Here is a 24,222-nt window from a genome sequence, read left to right as displayed (position 1 = left end):
AATACGGAATGTTGTTCACTCAGGTTGCTCTGATGTCAGAGAGTATTTTGACCATTGTTTCAGTCAGGTTTCCATCGGTGTGACAAAACACCAAGAAAATATACTTGAAGGAGGAAAGGTTTATTTTGGTCCATGGTTGTCTGACTCCAAGGCAGAATATGATGCTATGGCAGAGGACAGCTGCTCACCTCAGGTCAGCAGAAAGCATAGAATGAGAGAGGAAGGGGCTGGATTCCAGAGATAGCTTCAAAGCCACGCTCTAGTGACCTGCTGTGCGTAGGTAGGGCCCACATCCTAAGTTTCCATCTTCTGCTAACAACTCCATTGTCATGGTTTGTATGTGGATGTTCCCCGCAAAGCCTCATGCAGTCATGGGGCGGGCTTCTAGAGTCTATGGTTGATTCATGGTCCAATGCTGGGGTTATGGATGTGAGTGCTGCATCTGCCCTGGGGAGGGTAGTTTGCATACAATGTGAGGGAGGGAAAGAGGCTTGCTCTCCCCACTGCCACTCCTCCCTTTTCCCTTCTTGTACTTTTTCCGTATTCCACCACTGTGAACCATTGCCCTCTGCCATGTGCCACTCTGCCTTGGAGCCAGCCGAGTATGGACTGAAACCTCCCCAAACTGTGAGCTAAATAAAACTTTCCTTCCTTAATTTTGGGCATTGGGTGTTTTGTCTCAGCAATGACAGAAAAGTAACCAAGATACCCATCACATTATAAACCCAGCAGTGGATAATCTACTGGGGAAGTTAGACTTCATGATCCAATCACTTTCCAAAAGCCCCATCTGAGTATTGCTGCATGGGATCGCAAGCCTTCAGGATACAAGTTTTATGAGGGGCTCATATTTAAACTGTAACCACCACCAAAGAGAAACAGCACAAATTCTCAGACGCAGAGAGTACTGATAATTTATAAAGCAGGTGTGGGAGACACGTCACACAGGGGTGCCTAATGCTGAAGGGGTTTGCACAGCACTGAGGACCTAGAACCCCATGTCAAGTGGACATGAGGTAGAAAGCATATAGCTTGACAGGCTGCACAGAATGGCTGTAGAGCACCCAAAGCATGCCTGCCTCAAGGCAGAGGCGGTGAAATACATTTCATGCCCAGAACATGTCCATAAGCAATCCCAAGACTATTTTTATCTCTATACTTTTTTTCTATTAAGAAAAAGAATTTTCAAGAATGCTCTATTAATTAAATCAAATAGTATATAACATTTTAGGACTGGTCTTTGTCACTCAGCATAACTCCACTGAGATCTAACAATAGATCAATGGATCAAGAGTCCCTCTATATTTAGGGCCACTTGGTATTCCAGTGGATGGACACACCACAGCTGTTTGACCATTCCTTCATGGAAGGACATCTGGATTATTTCCAGTCTTTTGTTAAAGTTGTTGTGAACAACCCTATGCCATTGTTGTGTGAACATAAGTTTTCATTTCCCTTATATTGTAGTGGTAAAAATTTTATGGTTTTTTAAAATTTAAAACATATTATTTTTTCATTGACAAGTAATTGTACTGTATATCTTTCTGGGGTACAATGTAATATTTCGGTATATTTTTACAAGTTGTTAAATCATCCTGATTGGAACACTACCAAAGTTAACAAAGTGAAGTTCAACATGGATAAAGACCTACGCTTAGGGTAAAAAAAAATCGATTGCACTGGCAGGAGCAGAACTAGCTTGACTGCATTTTCAGTGAAAAAGCTTTAGGCCTCACCAAACCCAGTCCAATCACAGATTTATGGGAAGACACAATACCTGGTTCAGAGATGATAATCTCCTTTACTGTGAGCTGACTCTCCCTACCCGTACTGGTTAAGAATGATATTGAGGAGCTAATGTGTGCTTAGTTGCCTAGGGATGTAGCTCAGCGGCACAAGTGCCTGCCTGGCAAGCACAAGGTCCTAAGTTCAATTCCTGTACCCCCCACCCCCCCAAAAAAAAGACCAACAATAATGTGTGCTTAGTGAGACAATGTGTTGGGAAATGATTTCTAAAAATTTTAAAACTATAGCTTCATAATTGGGCTGTCAGACTCAACTGGTCTTGATTACACAGCTGCAGCTCAGAGATAAAACAGACTTAGCTCTATCTGACCAACTACGTAATGGCCTACACCAATATCCTGTCCTGCTGCTTACTTCAAGGACTATCTGCCCACGAAGACTAGCTCTGTCAAGGTCACATTAAATCTTGCTTGTTTTCCTGGAACCCTGATTTGCCTTATAATAAATGACCCTCTCCAATTAAAACCTGCCCTGGACACATCCGCCTGACAAAGTATGACTCAGTAATGGAACCAATTATGAACTAACCCTTTATCCACTTTGTACTTCCTGCTTACAAAGTGTATATAAATTGCTGTTTTACTTTAAGCTTGGGCTGATGATTTGGAACCAGGTACCATCAGCCCCCCAGTGTTAATAAAAGTTGCCTTCCAACTCCCTGGTGCAAAGCATTTTCCATCTGGTTTGCTACAGTTTCTGTAACAATATAAAGGCCTAAGAGTGTATGCCCCTTCCCAAATTCATATGCTGAAGCTCTAGCCTCCAGTTTGATGGTATTTGGGGATTAAGCCTTTTGAAGATAATTAGGTTTGATGAGGTCATGAATAATCCCCCATGGAGGAATTACTGTCCGTATAAGAGAGCAACCACAGCTCTTTCTCTTTGCCACATGCAGACTAGAGGATATAGGAATATGCAAGACAGGAAGAGACACCTAGAAGTAAATGCTGATCTTGGCCTTTTATCCACTGAAATGAAATCCTGAACTGACTCAGACTCCCAGATTTATTGAGGAACAACAAAGGTACAACTGAGCAGATGTTTGTTTCAGATTAGCAAGGCATGGTGACAGTTTGGCTAAATTATTAACTTTTATCTGATTGTCCCCTCAGGAGCCCCCCACAAAGGTTCATCTGTCCTCAAGCTGGCAAAACATCCTGTCTTCTTCTTGGGGCCTCAGGAAGAACTCGACAACTACATTCATCTGCTACCACTATCAAGAGGGACTGCCCTAACAAGCCCCTGGGGCCATGCCCTAACTGTAAAGGTGACCACTAGAGGTCAGACTGCCCTCTGAAGCCAAGGCCCCAAAGCTCAGACCCCTCCTTCCAGCTGGCCAACAGGAATGAAGGGGCCCAGGGTATACTCAGCCTTCTCCCTCTGGCCAGACCGTCATCTCCATGGAGGAGCCCCACGTAATCATGACTATAGAGGAAAAAGTAAACAGCCTATTGCTGGACACTGGTGCTAGTCTCTCCGTCCTTCTTTTCAATCCTGGTCTTCCTTCCAGCCGTCACACCTCAGTGAAAGGAGTCACTGATGAGGAGATAATCCTCTATTTTTCACAACACTTAGGCTGTAACTACTTGTTAGATCTTCCTTGCATATTTCTGTTTTCCTGAGAAACCACTTTGAAGATATCAACATGTATTACAGCAGCCATTGATAATTTCCTACCAATCTGTCCATAACTCTGTAATGTTTGTATTGTTCCTGTGCTATTTCATAAGTGGATGTATGTTTGTGTTTCCAACAACAACCATTGAGATTAGTCAATGATTAGTTAATTGATCACTCATGTACAGCTCTATTTGCTTTGTCTAGAAACCACTTTGAAGATACCAAAGTATAGTACAACAACCATTGATAATTTCCTACCACTTTGGTCTGTAACTCACTATTATTTGTCTGTTTGCTTTCCTGAGAAACTATTGTGAAGATACCAATAGGTAAAATAACAACCATTGATAATTTCCTACCACTTTGTCTGTAATTTGGTAAGTCCCCCTATTACTGTGTTATCCTTCTTTTACTCTTTAAAATAAAATTAGAAAAACAAAACAAAACAAAAAAGAACATCCTGTCTTCAAGATGCTCTGGCTCCTCTGAGTACACAGATTTCCACCCCTTGGATCAACCCAAGGAAACATTGACCTGTTGGATGTCACAAGTAACTCCACAATGCATTATGTAATGTTTCAAGAAGTATATACATATTGTAATTGTTAGGTCAGGTTAAATGTGCCTAACTCTTCAAATAGTTATCTTTATAGAGAAAACTTTTAAATTTCATTTTTCTAGCTTTCTGAATAAAGAGTACATGGCTGAGCATGGTGGTGTATGTCTGTAATCCCAGCACTTGGGAGGCTGAGGCAGGAGGATCACTGTAAGTCTGAGGTCAATTTGAGCTACAAACTGAGTTCAAAGCCAGCCTGGACTACATAGGGAGACCCTGTCTCAACAAAAAGTTATAGATTGTCCTTGAATAAAGAGACATTACTGTTATCTGTTGACACTACTGTGCAATAGCAAACCAGACATCTTGCTCCTGTTTAAGTGTAAATACCCATTGATCAAGATTTCCTAGTCCTCCTCCTTGCCCTGTCTCTGCTAATAACTGTGCAACTCTAAACTCTGAGATCAAACTTTTTAGATTCCACATATGTGTTAGATCATGTCATATTTGTCTTTCTATGTCTGGCTTATTTTCCTTAATATAACCTACTCCAGTTAAATCCCTTTTACTGCAAACAACTGGGTTTTATTCTTCTTTATAGCTGAATAATATTCTGCTGTGTACACTTACAACCTTTTTTATCCATTCATCAGTTGATAGACACATAGGTTGTTTCCATTTCTTGGCTATTGTGAATTTGCTGCAATACATATAGGAATATATGTGTCTCCTTCACATACTAATTGTATTTCCTTTTGATATATAGGAAGTAGTAGGATACTAGATCATATGGTGGTTCTAACTTTTTGAGAAATTCATGTGCTGTTTTTTATAACGGCTTAGCGACTTATACATTCCCACCAACAGTGTGCAAGACTTCTCCTTTCTGCATAGCTCCACTAACACTTGCTTTTGTTGTTGTTGTTTTTTTTTTGTTTTTTTGTCTTTCGGGGCCATCTATTTTTAATTTTTTTAACTTTATTTTTTATTGGTACATATTTGTCATACATATCCATCACTTTCATCATAGGGAATGTGTACCTGTATGTAATGTATCCTAATTCTTTTTTTCCTATTCCCCTCCCTTCCTTTCCACCCTCTTTTTGCCCCATTTACAAAAGCTTTGATTCCACTTTTCCCTTCCACTCTCTTTTTCCCTTTTCACTTCCCTCCCTTCCCTCTTCCCATTCTCTTGCTCCCCTTCACCTTTGAACGTGTTCTTCTTATTTCCCAAATTTACCCTTCGTGACACTCCTTATTTACCCTTTGAGTCCCTCACACAAGAGAAACATTGCAGTATCTAAACCGTGTGTCTGATTTATTTCACTTAAGATTATGGTCTTGAGGTGCATCCTTTTTCCTACAAATGGCTCGAGTTTATCCTTCTTTATAGCAGAGTAGTACTCCATTGTATATAGATACCATGTTTTCTTTATCCATTCTTCTTTTGATGGGCATATGGGCTGTTTCCAAGATTTAGCTATTATAAGCAGTGCTCCTTGTGAAGCAATGTATTGTCTCACTAGTGTAAAAACCTGAAAGAGTGAATAAAAAGTAGGAGGTATGATAGACATTGTGAAATGAAGGAAAATGCTCAAAAGTAAAGGGCAACTGGGGTGTAGGAAAAGAGAAGGGAAAGAAGAGGAAATTATGTACATATGTATATACAGGACAGCTAACATAGTTGTACTACTGTCTTCTATTGCTTTACTGAAAAGAACAGTTGATAATTACTTGTTTGATCAATATTGCATGTCTATTTGTTTTCCTGAGAAACCACTTTGAAGATATCAATACGTAACACAACAACCATGGTTAATTTCCTACAACTTTGTCTGTAACTCTGTGTTGTTTGTATTGTTCTTCTGCTATTTTGTAAATGGATGTCTGTTTGTTAATATGTTTTCCTTTTATTTGTAAAATAAATTTAAAAATAAACAAAAAATAAACAGTGCTCCTGTGAGTGTACCTATATCATTGTGGTATGATGCTTTTAACTCTTTCAGAAAGATACCTAGAAGAGGAACAGCTGGGCCAAATGAAACCTGTAGATTTATTTTCTTGAGGACTCTCCATACTGATTGTACCACTATCAATGGAGAATTGTTCCATTTTCTCCACAATCTCACCAGCATTTTTTACTTCTTAATGAAGCCATTTTTTCTGGGGTGAGATGAAATCTCAGCATTGTTTTAATACACATTTCTCTAATGACCAGTGATGTTGAACATTTTTTTTCATATATTTGCTTGTTGTTTATACTTCATCTGAGAAATGTCTATTCATTTCAGATGCCCACTTTTAGTTGGGTCTCTAAATTTGGAAGTGGTCTCATTTTTGAGTTCTTTATAGGTTCTAGCTGTTAATCTTTTGGGAGTAGCTGCTAAAATTTTTTTCCCATTCTGTGGGTTCTTTCTTCACTCTGTTGATGATTTGTTTTGTTGTGGAAAAGCTTTTTAATTGATTTCTCTAGTAATCCTCAATGCTGTGGCTGGTCCCTAAGCTTGTTATCATTAGAAGTTCCAGTTAACGGTTATGGTCCTTGACAGAGAAAGGAAAAGAAGAAGAAGAAAAGAAGGAGAGCTGGTGGCTGGTTAGGGAAGGAGCAGTCACTCACCCGTGTGTCAGAAGCTTTTTAATTTGATGTGATCCCAGTTATTGATTCTTTGTAATATTTCCTGTGCAATTCAGGCTTTATTTATAAAGTCTTTGCCTATGCCTACATTTTCTAGTGCTCTACCTATTCTATCTTCTGGCAGATTGTGTTTCTGTTTTTGCATTTAGATCATTGGTCTATTTTGATTTTACTTTAGTGCACAGTAAGAGATATGGGTCTTGGTTAAATTTTCAGCAGTTTTCTCAGCACTATTTATTGAAAAGGCTCTCTTTCTTTCCATGAAGGTGTTTGGTCACTTTCTCACAGATATGGTAAGTGAGTGTGCTTGGAGCTGTTTCCGCAACTTCTGTTGCATTGATCTTCAGGTCTTTTTTTTTTTTTTGCCAGTATCATGCTGTTTTTATCATGGTATCTTTGTAGTATAATTTCTAACTGGGGATTGTGATGACCCCTACCTTGTTCTTGTTGCCCAGAATTGTCTTAGCTAGACTAGGTCTCTTCTGGTTCCATATGAATTTTAGGATTGTTTTCTCTAGATCTGTGAGGAATGCTATTGGTATTTTGATGAGGATTGCATTAAATCTGTATAACAGTTCTGAAAGTATGGTCATTTTCACTATGTTGGTTCTGCCTATCCAAGAAAAGGGGATATTTTTCCATTTTCTGATAGCCTCTTTGGTTTTCTTTCTCAGAGTATTGTAGTTTTCAAAGTATAGATCTTTTACTTCCTTTGTTAGATTTTATTGGGAAAGGTATTGTTTCCCTAATTCTTCTCTCAGTGAGTTTATTATTCATGTGTAGGAATGCCTTTTTTTTTGGTTTTTCTCCGGTACCGGGAACTGAACTCACGACCTTGCGCTTGCCAGGCAGGTGCTTTTGCCGCTGAGCTAAATCCCCAGCCCCCCCCCTTTTTTTTTCTTGACACAGGCTCTTGCTTTGTAGCTCAGGCTGGTCCTGAACTCTCTAGGTAGCCCAGGAAGGCCTCAGACTCATGGCGATCTGCCTGCCTCAGCCTCCGGAGTGCTGGGATTACAAGCATGCACTACCACACCCAGTTTGGGAATGCTATTAATTTTTGAGTTGACTTTGTATCCTGCCAGTTAGCCAAATTTGGTCAACAGTTATTGGAGCGTTCTGGTGGAATTTTTGGAGTCTTCTATGTAGAGTACCATGTCATCTGCATATAATGATAATTTAACATCTTCCTTTCCTGTCAATATTCCTTTTATTTCTTTCTCTTGTCTAATTGTTCTGGCTAATGTTTCCAGAATTATAGTGAACGGGAGTGGTGATAGTGATTATCCTTGTCTTGTTCCTGATTTTACAGCGAAAGCTTTCAGTTTATGACCATTTAGTGATGTTGGCTTCTGGTTTGTCATAGATGGGTTTTATCAGATTGAGAGAAAGATATTCTTTTTTTATTTTAAAAGTCATTTAAGTTGAAGTACATAATATAAAGCAAGTATTTCTTGCTTAGTACCTTCTGTATAGTAGTCATATACATAGAATAAAGAGAACCATTTTTCATGGTAACAAGTAGCATCATTTCTCTAGTTCATTTTACAGCAAAAGAAACCAACAATAGAATGAAGAGACAACCCACAAAATGGGAAAAAAATTTTACCAGCTACTCTTCAGAAAAAGGACTAACATCTAGAATATAGAAAGAACTAAAAAACAAACAAACAAACAAAACTGATCCCTCAGATTTAAAGACCCAATCCAAAAATGGGCATCTGAAATGAATCGACCTTTCTCAGATGAAGCAGTACAAACAGCAAATAAATATATGAAAAGAATGTTCAACATCACTGGTCATTCAAGAACTGTAAATTAAAACAACACTGAAATTCCATCTTACTCCAGAAAAAAAGGCTAGCAACAAGAAATTAATAAGTAACAAATGCTGATGAGGCTGTGTGGAAAAAGGGACACTTCTCCACAGCTGGTAGGAGTGTAACCTGTACAATCACTTAAGAAATTAGTATGGAGATTCTTCAAAAAACTAAAACTAGAGGTTCCATTTTGACCTAGCTGTTCCCTTTCTAGGTATCTTCCCCAAAGAGTTAAAAGCATCATACCACAGTGATATATGCATACCCATGTTTATACCAGCACAATTTATAATAGTTAAATCCTGGAAACACCCCTGAAGCTCATCAAAAGATGAATGGATAAAGAAAATGTACTGACATACAGTGGGGTACTACTCTTCCATAAAGAAGAATAAATTTGAGTCCTTTTTAGGTAAATGGATATACTTAAAGACCATAATCTTAAATGAAATAAATTGGACACATGAGTTTAAATATTGCATTGTTCCTTTTGCGTAAGAAACCCAAAAGGGCCAGGGCATAATCCACGGGCAGCAACCCGGACCGCGATGACAGACTGTGGCGAGGAACAGCAAAACAAGCTGGAGGCTCTGGAGTCCATCTACCCTCACACCTTCACAGTATTACTTGAGATAAAGACGTTCTATTCCAATTTTCTGTAGGGTTTTTACCATGAGTGGATGCTGTACTTTGTCAAATGCTTTTTCTGGGTCTACTGTGATGATCATGTGGTTTTTGTCATTGGTTTTGTTAATATGGTGTATTATGATTATTGATTTATGTATGTTGAGCCACCCCGGCATCCCTGAGATGAATCCCACTTGGTCATGGCATATAATCTTCCTAATGTTTTGCTGCATTCTGTTTGCCAGTATTGTATTGAGGCTTTTTGGGTTTGTGTTCATTAGGGAGATTGACATGTAGTTCTCTTTTTTGGTTGAATCCTTCTCTGGTTTTGGTATCAGGGTAATGCTTATTTCCAAAAATGAGTTTGGAAGTATTGCTTCCCTTTCAATTTCTTTAAAGAGTTTGGGGAGTAGTGGCACTAGGTCTTCTTGGTTCATCTACCCCTTCTTGGGAATTAGTAGTGTTGAGCATTTTTCATGTACCTGCTGGCCATTTGTATTGTTTCTTTTAAGAAATGTCTATTTTTGGAGTTCTTATAAATTCTGAACATATATGACTTCTCAGATGTAAATATCTTCTCACATTTCTGGTTGTCTCTTCACTCTGCTGTTTTGTTTTTTTTTTTTTTTTACTGTGCATAAGCTTTTCAGTTTCATTTGATCTCTTCTATATTTGCTTTTGTTTCCTGTGGTTTGGGAGTACTGTACAAAAATTGGTTGTCCCTTCAAATTACTTGAACAATTTCTTTTATTATTTCTAGTAGTTTTACAGTTTCTGATTTTTTATTTAAATATTTAATCCATTTTGAGTCGATGTGTAACTGGAGACACAGGAGTTGAGCTTAATTTTTCTGTATGTGGATATCCAATTTTCCTAGTACTATTTTTTGAAAAGACTGACCTTTCTCCAACCTATGTAATCAGTACTTTGCTGAAAGTGAGATGGCTGTAGACACATAGGTCTTCTTCAATGTTCTCCATTTTGTTCCACTGGTGTGTGTGTGTGTGTGTGTGTTCATGCTGCAACTTTTTAGTATGTTTTGAAGTTGGATAGTGTAAGGTGATCTTTGTTCTTTTTGCTCATAATGGCTTTGGCTATTCAGGGCATTTGGGAATTTTTATAAATTTGAGGGTTGTTTTTCAAGTCCTATGAAGAATGCCATCAGTATTTTAAAAGATTCATTGAATCTGTAAATCACTTTGGATAATATGGGCAGTTTAACAATATTGATTCTTCCAGTGCATAAATATAATTTTTATTTTGACTGCTTTGTGTCAATTCCTTTTATCAGTGTTTTATAATTTTCATTTTAGAAATCTTTCACTACATTGATTCAATTCATTACTTAGTATTTTATCTTATTTTTGTAACTGTTGGCAAATGGAATTGCTTTCTTGTTTTCTATTTAATATAATTCATGAAGGGCATGTGGTTATGCTACTTTTTTGTATGTTGATTTTGTACCTTGGTCATTTGCTGAATTGACTTATTAGTTTTAGAATTTTTGGAGGAGTTTTGGGGATTTCTATGTATGAGACCATATCATCTGCAGTGACAATGTATCTTCTTTTCCAATTTAGATGCCTTTTACCTCTTCTGCCTGATTGTTGGGTAGAGCTTCTAGAACTATGTTGAATAGAAGTGGTGAAGGTGGGCACCCTTGCTTTATTACAGATCTTAGAAATAAAGTGTATAGGTATGTCCCCTTCAGTAGGTTAGCTCTTGCTTATTGTAAATGGCTTTTATTATTTTCAGATACATTACTTCTATACCTAGTTTATAAAGCATTTTTGTCATGAAGGATGTTTAATTTTATCAAAAGCCTTTTCTACATCTGTCCAGATGACCATATGGTTTTTTTGTCATTTATTCTGTTGATGGGATATATCAGTTATTGATTTGCATATATCAAGCTATTGTTATATCTCTGGACTGGATCCCGTTTGATCTTGGTAAATAACTTTTTTGTTTGCTGTTGTATTTTGTTTGCTAGTATTTTGTTGAGTATTTTTATAACTGTGTACACTAGGGACATTAGCTTGTAGTTTTTGTTTGTTTAAAAGAGTGTTCTTATATGGCTTTTGCATCAGAGTAATTCTGGCCTGTATATAATGTGCTTGGAAGAATTCTTTGTTCTATTTTTTGTAATAATGCAAAGAGAATGCATATAAGCACCTCTTTAAAAGCTTGGTAGAATTCAGTAGTGAAGCCTATGGTCTTGGAATTTTCTTTAATGAGCTTTTTTGTTACTGAATCAGCCTCTACATTTTATTGGTCTATTCAGCTTTTCTATTTCTTCAGGATTCAGAGGATTTATGATAGGCTTATTCCTTGAATTATATCTCTAGGAATTTTTCCATTTCTCCTAGATTATCAAATTTGCTGGCATGATTTGTCCGTAATAATCTCTTATGGTCATTTGTATTTCTGTGGTGTCCATTTTTATGTCTTGTGTCATCTGTGAATTAACTTGAGCCTTTGCTCTTTTTCTGAACTATTAGCTAAAGAGATTGTCTATTGTGTTTATCATTTCAAAGAACAACTCTCTTTCATTGTCCCTTTGTAGTCCTTAGTCTTTATTTCATTTACTCCTTTTTTGATTTTTATTTCTTTTCTTCTACTAATTTTTGGTTTGGTTTGTTACTTTTTTTCATTCCTTGAGCTGCAGTGATAAGTTCTTAGAGAACTTTGATGTGAGCACTGGTTGCTGTAAATTTTTCTCTTAATACTGCTTTGCTATGTCCATAGGTCTTAGTGTGTTGTTTTCATTATTGTTTCAAGAAATTTTAAAATTTCTTTCTTGATTTCTTCTTTGATATGTTAGTTTTTAAAATATTTATTTAGTTTCATGTCTTTTCTTTTCTTTTTTTTTTTTTTTTTTTTTTTTTTTTGAGACAAGGTCTCGCTATGTAGTTCAGGTTGGCCTTGAATTCACTTTGTAGCCCAGGCGGGTCTTGAACTCAGCAATGATCATCCTGCCTCAGCCTCCCAAGTGCTGGGATTACAGGTGTGTGCCACCATGCCCAGCCATGTCTTTGAATAGTTGGAATAGTTTCAAAAGTTGTTCTTGTTATTGATTTCTAGTTTCATTGCATTGTGGTCAGAAAACATACTTGATATAATTCTACTTTTTAAAAAATTTTTGTTGAGATTGATTGCCTGTCATGTGATCTATCCTGGAGAATATTTGATATTCTGATGAGAAAAGCATGTATCCTGTCACTGTTGGGCAGAGTGTTCTTTAGATGTCTATGAGCTCCATTTATTTTAGGGTGCATTTAAAACCTGTTTCATTGTTGACGTTTGGCTGGGTATCTACCCACTGCTGAAAGTGGAGAATGTTAAAACCCATAACTATTTTTTGTTGGAGTTTGTCTTTCCCTTTTAATATTTCCTGTATATACTGGGGTGCATTATATGCAATGATTTTCCTTGTCTCTCTTTACTACTTTCAACTTAAAGCCTATTTGATCCAAGTATGGCTAGTTCTGCTTACTTTTGAGATGCATTTGCAGGGGACTGCTTATTCCATATCATTACTTTCAGTCTAAGTGTGTCCTTAGAGGAGGAGCGAGTTTCTTATAAGCAACAAATAGTTGGTATGGTGGATTAACTAATGGTCAACTTGTAACACCCAGTTGAACTGAATCAGCATGGTTCTGGGTATGGAAGTCCCACCTGAGGATTGTTGCCAACAGCATAAAAGAACCAGAGTGGAAGATAGCGTGCTATTGATTCTCCTAGAGAAGCTTGTCATGTTGGTTTCCCTGTATGTACTCAGCTGTTCTCATCACTGGAGGAGCTTGGGTCCTCGCTGTCACTGAAGATAGCTGTGGTTCTTTTCAGGGGAGCTCTGGTCCTTACCTTGAGCATTGCTTCCTGGCTCCAGTGCAGATCCCTCAGCCTGCTGGGACAGATCCTTCATCCCACTGATGCAGACTTTCTAGCTTCTACCACGGACCTTTGGGCCTTTCCAGTGCAGATCCTTGATACAGATTTGCGTGAGACATTGTGGCAGGCTCTAGGCCTCCAGCTGGACTTGTGGAGGACACTGCTATGGGCTCTAGGTCTTCAGCTGGACTTGCGCAGGACATTGCTGTGGGGCCCAGACTCTCAGCTAGATTCTTTGGGTCACTAGTGTGTGGTCAGATTTCTGGGTTTTTTTGTTTGTTCGTTTGTTTTCCGGTATGGGGAATCGAACTCACAACCTCACGCTTGCCAGGCAGGTGCTGTGCTGTTAAGCTAAATCCCCAGCCCCAGATTTCTGGCACTCTTTCTGCATTTGACTCTTTGGGTGAATATTATAAAATAATCCTATAAATTATGTGTCTTGTATTAAATCTATTCACTTGACTACAGGGATCTACTGTTTGGTCTTGTTTTCTGTCCATTTAGTCAGTCTCTGTATTTTAATTGGAGAATTTATCCATTTACCATTCATGATAATTATTGAGAAGTAAGGTTTACTAGAGCCATTTTGTACCCTGTTTCCTGATTTTCTTTTTTCTCCCTGTCTTATAATCTTCCTTTGTGGTTAGTGATTTACTCTAGTGGTGTACTTTCTTTTGGTTTGTCTATTACTTACTTTGTTTTGTGGTTACCATGAAGATTAAAAATATATCTGATTATAACAAAGTCTTTCAAAATGATAGCAACTTAACATGATCATAAAAAGGATAAAAATAAAGAACAAGAGAAAATAGGTAACAAGAAAACTTTTCATTTACACATCATTCCTCCCCACATTTCAAATTCTTTGATATCCTATTTTACATCTTGCCTACCTCTAACATATTAATGTAGTTGTCTTAGTCACCGTCCTTGTCACTGGGACAAATTACCCTACACCTGCCACTTAAAGAAGTGATTATTTTGGCTCACAGTCCAGAAGTTTCAGTCCAAGTCTGGCAGGCTTAAACACAGGAATGGTATAGTAAAAGGGCCTGGGGGAGGAAGCGTGCTCACATCAAGATGGTCAGGAAGCGGAGAGAGGAGAGAGAAGCCGAGGGAGATGTGCTCTTCCAGGTCATGCCCTAGTGACCTGTCTCCCAAGGCCAGGTACCATCTCCTAATGGCAAGTCAACGATAGCACCCTCATGGTCTGATTGTCTTCCAAAAGTCCCACCTATGAGCAGAGTCAAGCAGTCCACCTTTGACCCTCAAAATATTCATGTGCACCTCTACCTAAAATGCGTTTAGTTCATCTGTAAATTGCCAAACTCAACAATTTCAGCAGTGCTGAAAAATCCAAGTCCAGTCTCCTCTGAGACTTGAAGCTCTCAGCACTACTCAACATTGCTATTGAAAAACAGTGGCTAATGTAGGGCTCTCCATCGCTAGTGAACGACTCACCAGAGGTAGTATAGGACTCACTTCTATTGAAGGACTCACCATTGCTAGTGAAGGATATACTACTGCTATTGAGGGACTCACCAGGGCTGGTGGAGGACCTGTAATAGTGAGTGTAGGTCTCAGCAGGGCTACTGTGGGACTCAACTGCTAGTGTAGGACTCAACACTACCACTGAGGGACTCACCACAGGTAATGTAGGTCTCACCTCTCAATGAGAGGACTCATAATTGCTAGATGACTCAATACTGCTAGTGAAGGACTTAGTGAGGCTACTGCAGGGCTTACCACTGCTAGTGGGGTACTCATCACTAATAGTTTGTGATACTTAGGTTGTTCAGTGTTATCCACCCTGACACACAGACTCCCTGGTCAGGTGCTGTGTGTTCCTGCCACCTGAACCCTGCCTGGTTACCAGTGTCTCCTTATGAGGAAGAACACCTGAAGGCTGGTGTCAGAGTGGGTGTTCAGGGAGTCATGGAATTTGCCGAAGCACTGTCCAAGCTTCTCTAAAGATATGGCCGGCACTGTGTACTATAACTGTGCTCCTCCCTAACCTCACCCAAGGGTGTTTCTACCTGGTTGCTGGGGCCATATTTGAGCACCAAGGGCTCATGCTGTCCCAGGAGTCAGCATCACCCAGGACAGACTGTTCCGCTTCTGACACTGACCAGGCAGGCTGCAGTTGCTTGTTGGAAGGGAAGCAACACTCAGGCTGGGTTTCCTCACGCCTCCATGTAAGCAGCAGTCACTGCTGACGCCTGGTTCAAAGTGGTGAAGAGAAGACGCCCACCAGGAATAAAGTTCAGTCCTGGGAGAAGTGCAAATGCACTGTGACACAGGGAAAGTTCTCCTTGAACTCAGGGATCACAGGCAATGCTCACCAGGTAACCTGAAAAGACTTTCTTTAGTAGGGGCAAATGCTCAACACATGCTGAAGAGCCAGAGGAGTACACGATGCCTCAGCTCCTGTGTGGGTATGGAAAGCCAGTTAGCCAGGAGCCTCTTTGTCCCCTCGCCAGCTCCTTCCTGGAGCCTGGTTCTCGGTTTTGGTCATTATCCCAGCACAAGCAGGGGACAGAATAGCAGGTGACAACTTTTATTTGGAAAATGCTGTCCTTACAATAAATAAAGTGGGGGACTGAAGTGCTGGGTGCTGTCTGTCCTCTTCTGCAGTGACCACTTTCAGCGTGGCGACATCTCCTACGAGCACTTCCATCTACGGAACCAAACCCTGCTCCTCTGCACTGTGTTCACCAAGGTAGGGTACATGGGGTGGGGGACCTGGCTGCAGCCTGAAGACCCTGGGGCAGGGCAGCTCAGGCAGGCTCTGAACCCCAGGGCTCTGTGGTAGGGTGAAGGCTGCTGGTGCTACATGCATGGGGGCGTGGTCCCACACTTACCTAGTCGCCCCAAATTCAGTTTCCCCAAGCACATTCAGAAAGGCACTACGTGTTCCTCTCATCTTTCAAAGGAAATGTTCCCTCCTCACAGGGCCTCATATGAACAGACTGGAACAGGACAGGGGCCAGGAGAGGCACAAGGACTCCTGAGAGGGCCCACATCACTGGGGAGCCAGGGCGTCCCCAGACCCGCCTTTCAGCCGGCAGATGGTTAGAGGGGTAGGGCTGCTTGACAGAGGTGAGAAGAGGGGCCGCAGTGTGCCAGAGAAGGCAGTCTCAGGGAAGATGAACAGCAGCGATCCATCCGTCACACTGTAGAAAGAGAGGTGTCCAGCCTCGTAGTCCAGGAAGATGCCTACACGCCTGGGGGGGTCCCGCATCGGGGAGAAGGCCCGCTTGGTGGAGGAGTAGTAGCTGCCCAAGAACACCAGGATCCAGAAGCCATTGCCAGCTGACAGTTCGCCCTTCTCCTTCCGGTTGGCATTGTCCCTGCACACGCCAAGGGCCCAGCTGCTGCGCTCCCCAACCTCTACCTCCCAGTAGTGGCGGCCTGAGGTGAAGCGCTCCTGGCCCAGCACGCAGGGGCCGGGGTCGAAGCGCTCAGGGCTGTCAGGCAGAGCCTGCCGAAGGTCACCTCGCTGTACACTCCTCCTGTCCTCAGAGAGCACCAGCTCAGGGTTGGCGGTGTCCGGGTCCAGGGTCACGTCACCTGTGGAGAAAGGCCCAAGGTCATCCAGGCGTGGTGGTACTGCAGCCAGCACCTTGGGGTCAGGCCCCATCGGCAAAAACCTCCCACCAGCCTGCACTGCTCCCCCACTAGAACAAGGTCTTTTAGCCACTTCCAGCTGCCATTCAGAATGTGCCCGAGGTCAGTCTGATTCTGCCTCAGGGGGCAGGAAGAAATCCAAGTGGTTTGTTTGTTCGTCTGAGGTTCTGGCTAGGCTTGATCCTCCTTCAGAAAAGGAGAGTGGCTATCTCCACCCAACCACGTGCCAGGTGACCGATGGTCAGTGCCTCTGCTGTCTGGCACAATCCTGTGCTTGTAGCCAGCAGGCTGAGGCCAGGACTCTTCTAGCATGGCCATGGCAGTGCAGAAACAAACTGGATGTGGTCTGTGTCCCTGGCTCCCATTCTCATTTGTAAGCAACTCCTTCAGCCATACCTGATCGTGTGTTCCTTGGGACGGGGCTGCTCACTTGGAGGACCAGTGTCAGGTAACAGGGCCGGAAGGTCCACACCCCCCACCAACTGAGGTCCGGAGGGGGCAGGGGCTGGAGGTTGAGTTCATCACCAGTGGCCAACAACTTAAGCAACTGTGCCTATGGAGAACCTCCGCCAAAACTGCCAGATGAGAACCAGGGCCTCTACAATCAGGTGTGGAGGGTGATGCCTTCATAGACCATGCCCACACAGTTCTCCTACCCCACTGTTTCTCAGCTGCATTTTGTAGTAACCAATAGTGTTCTCCTGGATCTCATAAGCCCTCCTATCAAGTTACTGAACACAGGGATTGTGGGATCCTAACTTGTAACAGGGGGGACAGAAGTTTGGGGTCCCTTGGTGTCACGAGTGGTGTCTGAAGTGGGGGCCAATGGACTCCAGAGACAATGTCAGAACTGAACTGAATGGCTGGATGCCCACAGCCAGTGCCCAGGGAGTGGGAGCATGTGTCAGTGTGTCAGCAGGGGTCTCCCAGCCACCTGCTGTCCTGACCAGATTGTGTGTGGTCAGTGGCCAGGCCAAAGGACACATCGCTGGCTTTGTTGCTTCTCCATAGCACCTTTCCAGGGTCCCCCATCTGCCTGAACCCTCCGTTCCCACCTCGAAACCTCTGTAGAGTCTCCACCAGCCCTGGCACCCTGCACACGGTCCTCAGCTCCATGGGCACCACCTCCGGGGGCTGCAGCTTCACATCCTGGACCCTATAGGGACAACTTAGCTTTACCTTGGTGGCCACAACTGCCCCCACCTCCACCCACCTGCCTGGGAGGGGACAGGGGCTCGTACCTGCACAAGGCATCCTTAATGTCCTGGAGGAGAGAGGAAACACATGCTCAGTACAGATGTTTGTCACACCGCTCTCACCCAGCCCTGGGCAGCAGAAACACACACAGGTGGGTCGGAAAGGAGCCCTGGGCATGGGTGCTTCCTTATGCTCAGGATGCAGGACCTTCCCCCAGAGCCCCAGGTGGACACCCTGGGTGTCAGGGACAACCAAGCACATGTCCTGCCTCCAGGAATGGGGTGACAGTAGCCAAGGGTGTCTCCGCCCCTCGGGAACTGGGCCTCAGTTTCCTTGCCGGCATAAGGCCTCTGCTCTATGCCTGGATACTCTTCCTGCATCTCACTGTCTCATCCAGGATGACCTCTTACTCACTACAGTGTCTTAGCTAAGAAGCCCAATCTCATCTTTATGAAGACCCCCTGCCTCCCCGTTTCCAGGTCACTCTCCCTCCTAAAACCTTCCTGCCATTCTGGTATCTTACAACACAGGAGGGTGACTACAGCCTGTAATCCCAACTATTCAGGAGGCTAAGGTAGGAGGGTCGCAAGCTCAAGGCCACCCTGGGCAACCTATTAAGACACTGTCTCAAAACAAGAAATCAAAAGGGCTAGTGTTAGTGTGCCTATAGTTAGCGTGGGGCTTTTGGGAAGTGACTGGTCCTGGATTTGACACTGGGTCAGAGGTGTGCCACTGGATGAGTCCACTGATGGGTTTATAGCTGTGACGTTGGGAGGTGAAGCCTGGTAGGAAGGGGTGGGTCACCTGTGGGCGTGGCCTGGAAAGGTCTATCTCCCCCTCTTCCCTTGATGGCTTGACAGTTCTTGCCTGCCGTGCCACAAGCCAGCCTTCCCCGTGATGCTCCTCTGCCACGCTGCCCTGCCTTGGAACCAGCTGACTGGTCTGACACCCCTACAAATGATGAGCCAAAATAAACCTGTCCTTTATGTTGCAGGAGCTATGTATTGTGTCTTGGCAACAAGAGAAGTAACTAAGACAGCTGGGGTACATCTCAGGGACAGAGGAGTTGCCCGGAGTATGTGTGGAGCCCTGGGCTCACCACAGCAGGGGTTGGGGAAAGCACTCTGTCAAATAAAACCCAATGAGCTGCAAGAGAAGTGTTGAACGGTCTCACTACGAAGAAACGACAAACGATTAGGTGAGGGAAGTGCCAACATCCCCGAATCAGTCAATGCAAAGCATGAACACCTCATTGTTCCCACAAATATGTATACTACCTGCCAGTTAAAAAAAAGATTAAAACCTGCCAGGTATGGTGGTACATACCTGTAATCCCTAATACTTGGGAGGCTGGGACAGGAGGATCTCAGGTTTGAGCCCAGCCTGGGCAAGTTAGTGAGACCCTGTCTCAAAAATAAAAAGGGCTGGGGACACGGCTCAGTGTGAAGGTCCTAGGTTCAATCTCCAGTAATACAAAATGAAAACAAGCAAAAAAACCTAAAAAAAAATTTAAAATATAAAATCTTCCAGCTTCCCAGGGCTCCTCAGCCTTCTGGACACCTTTATTGACCTGGCCCTGCTTTCCTGACCTGGGTCCCCTCCCACCCATTCCTCTGCTCTCTCCATCCGGCCCCAACCTCCTGAGCCGTAAGAGAAGTCACCATCCCAGGATACCTCTTCTGGCCCAAGACCTCTTTTGGGTCCAGAGCTCCCTGCAGTGGTCACCCCCACAGGAAGGCCCTGGCAAGGCACGTAGCACCCTTCCTTCCCAGGGCTGACCCCTGCACACAGCCTTGTTCCCACATGGGCGTCAGCGCCACCCAGTTCGAGGTCTACAGGCAGGCACAGATTGAGTTTCATGGTGATGGTGGGGTGAAACACTCAGCTGAGCTCTGGGAAGGGCCAGTGGACACCTCCAGATTGCATGGGGCCTCTCAATCCCACCCACACTCACTGCAAGGTGGGGAGACTGAGGCAAGGATCCCACAGAAGGGTGAACTAGCCCCACGCAGACAGCCATGCTGTCTAGCACCACCTGGCTGGCTGCCAGGCCATGGAGGAGTGCGCCCCAAGGGTTCTGGTTTGGGGCACCAAGTCAGTTAGCCCCAACGGGAGGAGACAGGGTGATGGGGGATGTGCCTATGTGTCCTGGGGTACACAGTGTGCCTAGAGTTTTGAGGGACATCCCAGCAGAGTTTTGAGGCCCCCCTCTGCTCACCTGCAGCAGCCCCAGTGCAGGCAGCTGGCAGCGGCCCTCTAGCTCAGTGATGAGTGTGGCCAGCTGGGCGCTCTGCTGGCCTAGGCGCACAGCGCCCTCCCGCAGCCGGGGCAGCACCTCCAGCTCCTCCTCCTCCAACCTTTGCAGCAGCTGTTGCTCTTCCTCAGCCAGCAGGCGCCGCAGACGTTCAAACTCGCCAAGCATGTTCTGTCGTTGGCTCTCCACCATCTTCTACAGGGCCAAAGGGACAGTAAGGTCAAGACCCATCTCTTGGAGCTGCTTGCACCCCACATCTACCACTCCAAGCTGTCTGGACATAAAATCTGCCACTCAGGGCTGCCCAGAAGACAGCTGACCACTCAGGGCTCTCTAGAGCCCAAACCTACCCCTTGGGGCTGCCCGGACACCAGACCCAGCCCTGAGCCCAGCAAGACCCCGAATCAACTACATGGAGCTTCCCAAGCCCAAATCATTTTGGGGCCATGTGTACCCCAAACCTGCCACATGGGCCCAGAAGATCCCAAGCCATCATTCTGCACCAGCCAAACCCCAAACCTGATACCTAGTGCTGGTCAGACCTTGAATCTACCTCCTGGGGCCACGCTGACTCCAAATGGTATGCCAAGGTCCAATACCTCTGTCCTTTACCCCAACCACCCAGGGCCTCCCCAAACCCCACCCTTCCCGGAATTCCCTGGTTCCCCTATGACAAATCTATCACTCCAAGCATGTCAGGACTCCAGGATGGACACTTGGGAGTAGACTCTCCCAAGCACTCACTTGCACGCACCCTCAGCCTCCCTCCTCTCACCCACCCTAGGTGGCCTTCCTGTGACTGCTGGCCCCAAATGGACACCAGTGGGCATCCTGTCCTCCTGCCCTGCCCCACAGGACCCTGGGGGAGCCCTTGCCTGCCACAAGGCACAGGTCTCCTCAGCCTGGGCTTGGAACAGCAGTGCATCCTCCATTTGTCTCCGCAGGTGCTCCAGTGACTTCTCCAGCCTCCCCTGGGAACACAGCGCAGACAGTCATGAGGCCCCCAAGAGCACCCAGCTACCTTGCCCCAAGCTGTCTCTGAAGGACCCAGCACTCCCCTCTCCACACAACCTCCCCTCCTTCTTCCAGTTGGTAGCATGGGGGGCTGCACCACAGGCAGCTGCTAATGCCCATGTCCCCATCTCCCAACCCAAGGAGATGGTGCTAGGAGGCAGGGTTTGAGAGCTAAGAGGCTGAGAGCCTCTTGGTCTGCTCCACAGGATACCCCAAGATGACATCTTGAGCCCCAACCTTGCCCTCCAGCCTTGATTTAGCAGTGCCCACCCTCAAAGGGGCCCGGCTGGGGGTCTGTCCCACATTGCCTCCCAGCCCCACCAGGTCTCCTGTCCAGCCCTGCAGCATCTCGCTGTACTTCTCACTTTACCCTCAGGCCATGGCTGCATTGTTCTCCCTGGATCCCCTTTCTCATTCCCATTTCGTTTTGGTCCCGTGCAGACCACAGAGTTCAAACAAGCCAACTGGGTGGCTCTGCTCGAGTTCCCTGCCTCACAGGCCCTGTGCTGGCTGTGCCTGTTATCTCCATTCACGGTTTAGACAGGCAAGGTGTGGGGGTTTGGGAGTCTGTCCAGTGAGCAACGTTGGGGCTGCTGGTCAGCACAAGGAGCCCACCAAGGGGAGCCCAGCCTGTCATCCTGTCTGGGATCAGCTCTCACACAAGCTATGGTCCCTGTCCTCAGACCCCCTACCCTGGAAATGCAGGCCTAGCTCCCATCATGACCCCATCATCCACACCTTCAGTCTAGCACCTCCAAGCTTCTCCTAAAACACCTCCATCTCTCCAAAGGGTTTAAAAATTTTCAATTCTGAGGATCACAAACAGCATGTTAAAGAATGGATTAGGACCTGGGTGTGATGGTGGCACACCTGTAATCCCAGCACTCTGGAGGTTGAGGCAGGAAGATCGAAAGTTCTAGTCCAGCCTGGACAACTGAGGGACTCAGACCCTGTCTCCAAATTAAAAAATGAGCTGTGGACGCAAGCTTGGTGCAAAGGCCCTGCACTCAATCTCCAGTACTGAAAAGTAAAACAAAAACACAACACAAACCAACAGACTAGGATGTAAGGAGCCAGAATGCACCACTCCGACAGGGTGACTTCCAGTGGAATGCATCTCCTTATGGTGAGACGGTCACAGCTGAGCCTTCCCACCCTGAGTATGGTCAGGAGTTTGGACATCCAGGTCTTGTGGGCAGGCCTGGGCTCTCCCTTGCCTCCCCCTTCCCTTTGTCTTTGTCCCTATACTTCCCGTCCCTTTGTTCCTATACTACCCACCCCTTCTCTTTCTTCCAGATGCCTGCTGCACAAGCCAGGCAGCTGGGTATGCATGTAAGCCCAAATCTAATTGTGTCTCTGGATATTTCACAAGCCGCTATTTATAATCAATTTAAAATATGAATAAAACTTTTCTGTAAGTGTCCTGTGTCAGCTTAATTTTCAGATGCCAGACAATAAACCCAACACAATAGAGGAGAAATTTCTTCTTTCCTGAAACAGAAAGGGTTAAGTGCTGTCCTATGAGATTCCTGGGTCAGCCCTGGGAGCCCCTCGGGCTTTCTGCACCATCTCAGTTCCTGGTGGTGGGAGGGTGAGCTGGCAGGCTGACTAAGTGTGGACAGCACTTCATGGAGAGTCAGCAAGAAGAAAACCCACAGGGCTCTGTCTATAGGCCCAGCTGCGTGCATCTAAGCCACTTTGTGTTGAAACTCCAGCAAAGGGTATTGCTGTTTAAATTTAGATTCAGAAGTTCTTTCTATGGGGACTCACAAGTGAGTACTGACTCCAGCTACAGCCACAGCTACGAGCTGATCTGACCCACTTCTCACCCAATGCACCCCAACCTGGCTGTAATGCAAAACTTGAGCTGAGGCAGAGTTTATGGGCTGGAGGTGCTGTGCAGTGGCACTCTTCCCCAGTACGGAGAAGAAAAGCCAGGCACATCAGCAGGTCATGGCCCAGGCTCTCTGGTTTCTAAGCAAAGAGGGTGGGCGGCAGCCTGTGGTACCAGCGGTTCTGCCCCCAGTCCCACACAGAGCCAGACAACCCTGGAAGAGGCAGGGTAGAGATGCACTGGCTCTGTCTTCATCTTTTCAGCTCCGCCCCCACAGGGGCTTTCCCAGGACTCAAGCCCTGGTCCCAAGGGAGGTCTCAGCCCACAACCCTCAGAGTTCTGACAGATTCCCTGAGAGTCTATATAGGGCCAGCTGCTCTGAGCGCCACTTTCTGATTCTCCAGCCGGGGCTCCCTTCCTGACCCATAGCTGACACCATTACCCTGTCTCCTCTACCGACCCCTGCATCTTCCCTGCTGGGGCTCCACCTCCCCCCGACCTGAAGCACCCAGCGTCCCAGCCTCACACAGGCACGGTGATTTCCTGAACTACCAGCATCCTTACCAGCATCCCCGCCCTTGTAGCACAGGCTGAGGACAGGGAGTACCAGAGTCTCTGCCTAGGGCAGACTTTGTGTCCTACCCTGGCTGGTGGACGGTCAGCTCTGAACTGTGCCCTAGGCCCCAACCCAGGTCTGGCACCAGCGGCGTATTCAGCACCCCGTCCCCGGCAACCCCACTGATCCCCTGGCCCCTCGCACCCCTCACCGGGCGCACCTTGAGCTCCTCGGCCGCGTCCTGCAGCGGCCGCACGCGGTGCGCCCAGTGCTCGCCCGCGCGCTCGCAGGCGCTGCACAGCAGGCGCAGCTCGTCGGCGCAGAAGGCGGCCAGAGGCTCGCGGTGCGCGGCGCACACGCCCTGCGGGACCGGCGACGGCGGGTGCAGGCGCCGCGCCATCTCGGCCATCTTGGCCAGCGGGCGGTTGGGGCGCAGGTTGCTCTGCGGGGACAGCTCGCGACACTCGGGGCAGGCGTAGGGGCCCTCGGGCTGGCCCCAGCAGCGCCCGATGCACTCGCGGCAGAAGTTGTGGCCGCAGTCGGTCATCACGGGGTCGGTGAAGTAGTCGAGGCAGATGGCGCAGGTGGCCTCTTCCTGGAGGTTGGTGGACAGGTCGGGGGCAGCCATGGCGAGCGCCGGACTCCCAACTCCGAGAACGCGGGATCCCGAGGGCACAGGCTTCGGACGCCGGCAGGAAGAGGAACCCGGGCGGAAGCCGGAAGCGCATTTTCTTTTTTTTTTTTTTTTGGGACGACCCGCTTTTGTCTCGGATTGGCCGCGGTGGGTC

General features: G+C 45.5%; 1 protein-coding gene across 2 annotated transcripts; it reads right to left on the bottom strand.

Moving 5' to 3' along the window:
* Positions 1 to 15,493: 15,493 nt before the first annotated feature.
* Trim11 (tripartite motif containing 11) lies at positions 15,494 to 24,154 on the bottom strand. 2 transcript variants are annotated; one of them, XM_005414233.2, is made up of 6 exons: positions 23,646 to 24,154; positions 20,906 to 21,001; positions 19,995 to 20,225; positions 17,821 to 17,843; positions 17,635 to 17,735; positions 15,494 to 16,522 (listed from the first exon to the last, which is right to left on the bottom strand). In XM_005414233.2, exons 1-6 carry the CDS (start codon positions 24,060 to 24,062, stop codon positions 15,975 to 15,977), a joined length of 1,416 nt encoding a protein of 471 aa, XP_005414290.1. In that variant the 5' UTR covers positions 24,063 to 24,154; the 3' UTR covers positions 15,494 to 15,974. The 2 variants fall into 2 exon arrangements, with proteins under 2 accessions (XP_005414290.1, XP_005414291.1); XM_005414234.2 differs by having other exon boundaries at positions 23,655 to 24,154.
* Positions 24,155 to 24,222: the final 68 nt, after the last annotated feature.

The sequence above is a fragment of the Chinchilla lanigera genome, unplaced genomic scaffold (assembly GCF_000276665.1).
Source record: "Chinchilla lanigera isolate Chin_1 unplaced genomic scaffold, ChiLan1.0 scaffold00180, whole genome shotgun sequence".
Lineage (NCBI taxonomy): Eukaryota > Metazoa > Chordata > Mammalia > Rodentia > Chinchillidae > Chinchilla > Chinchilla lanigera.
The sequence above is the reverse complement of the archived record's forward strand: the minus strand, read 5'-3'. Positions and strand labels throughout refer to the sequence as shown.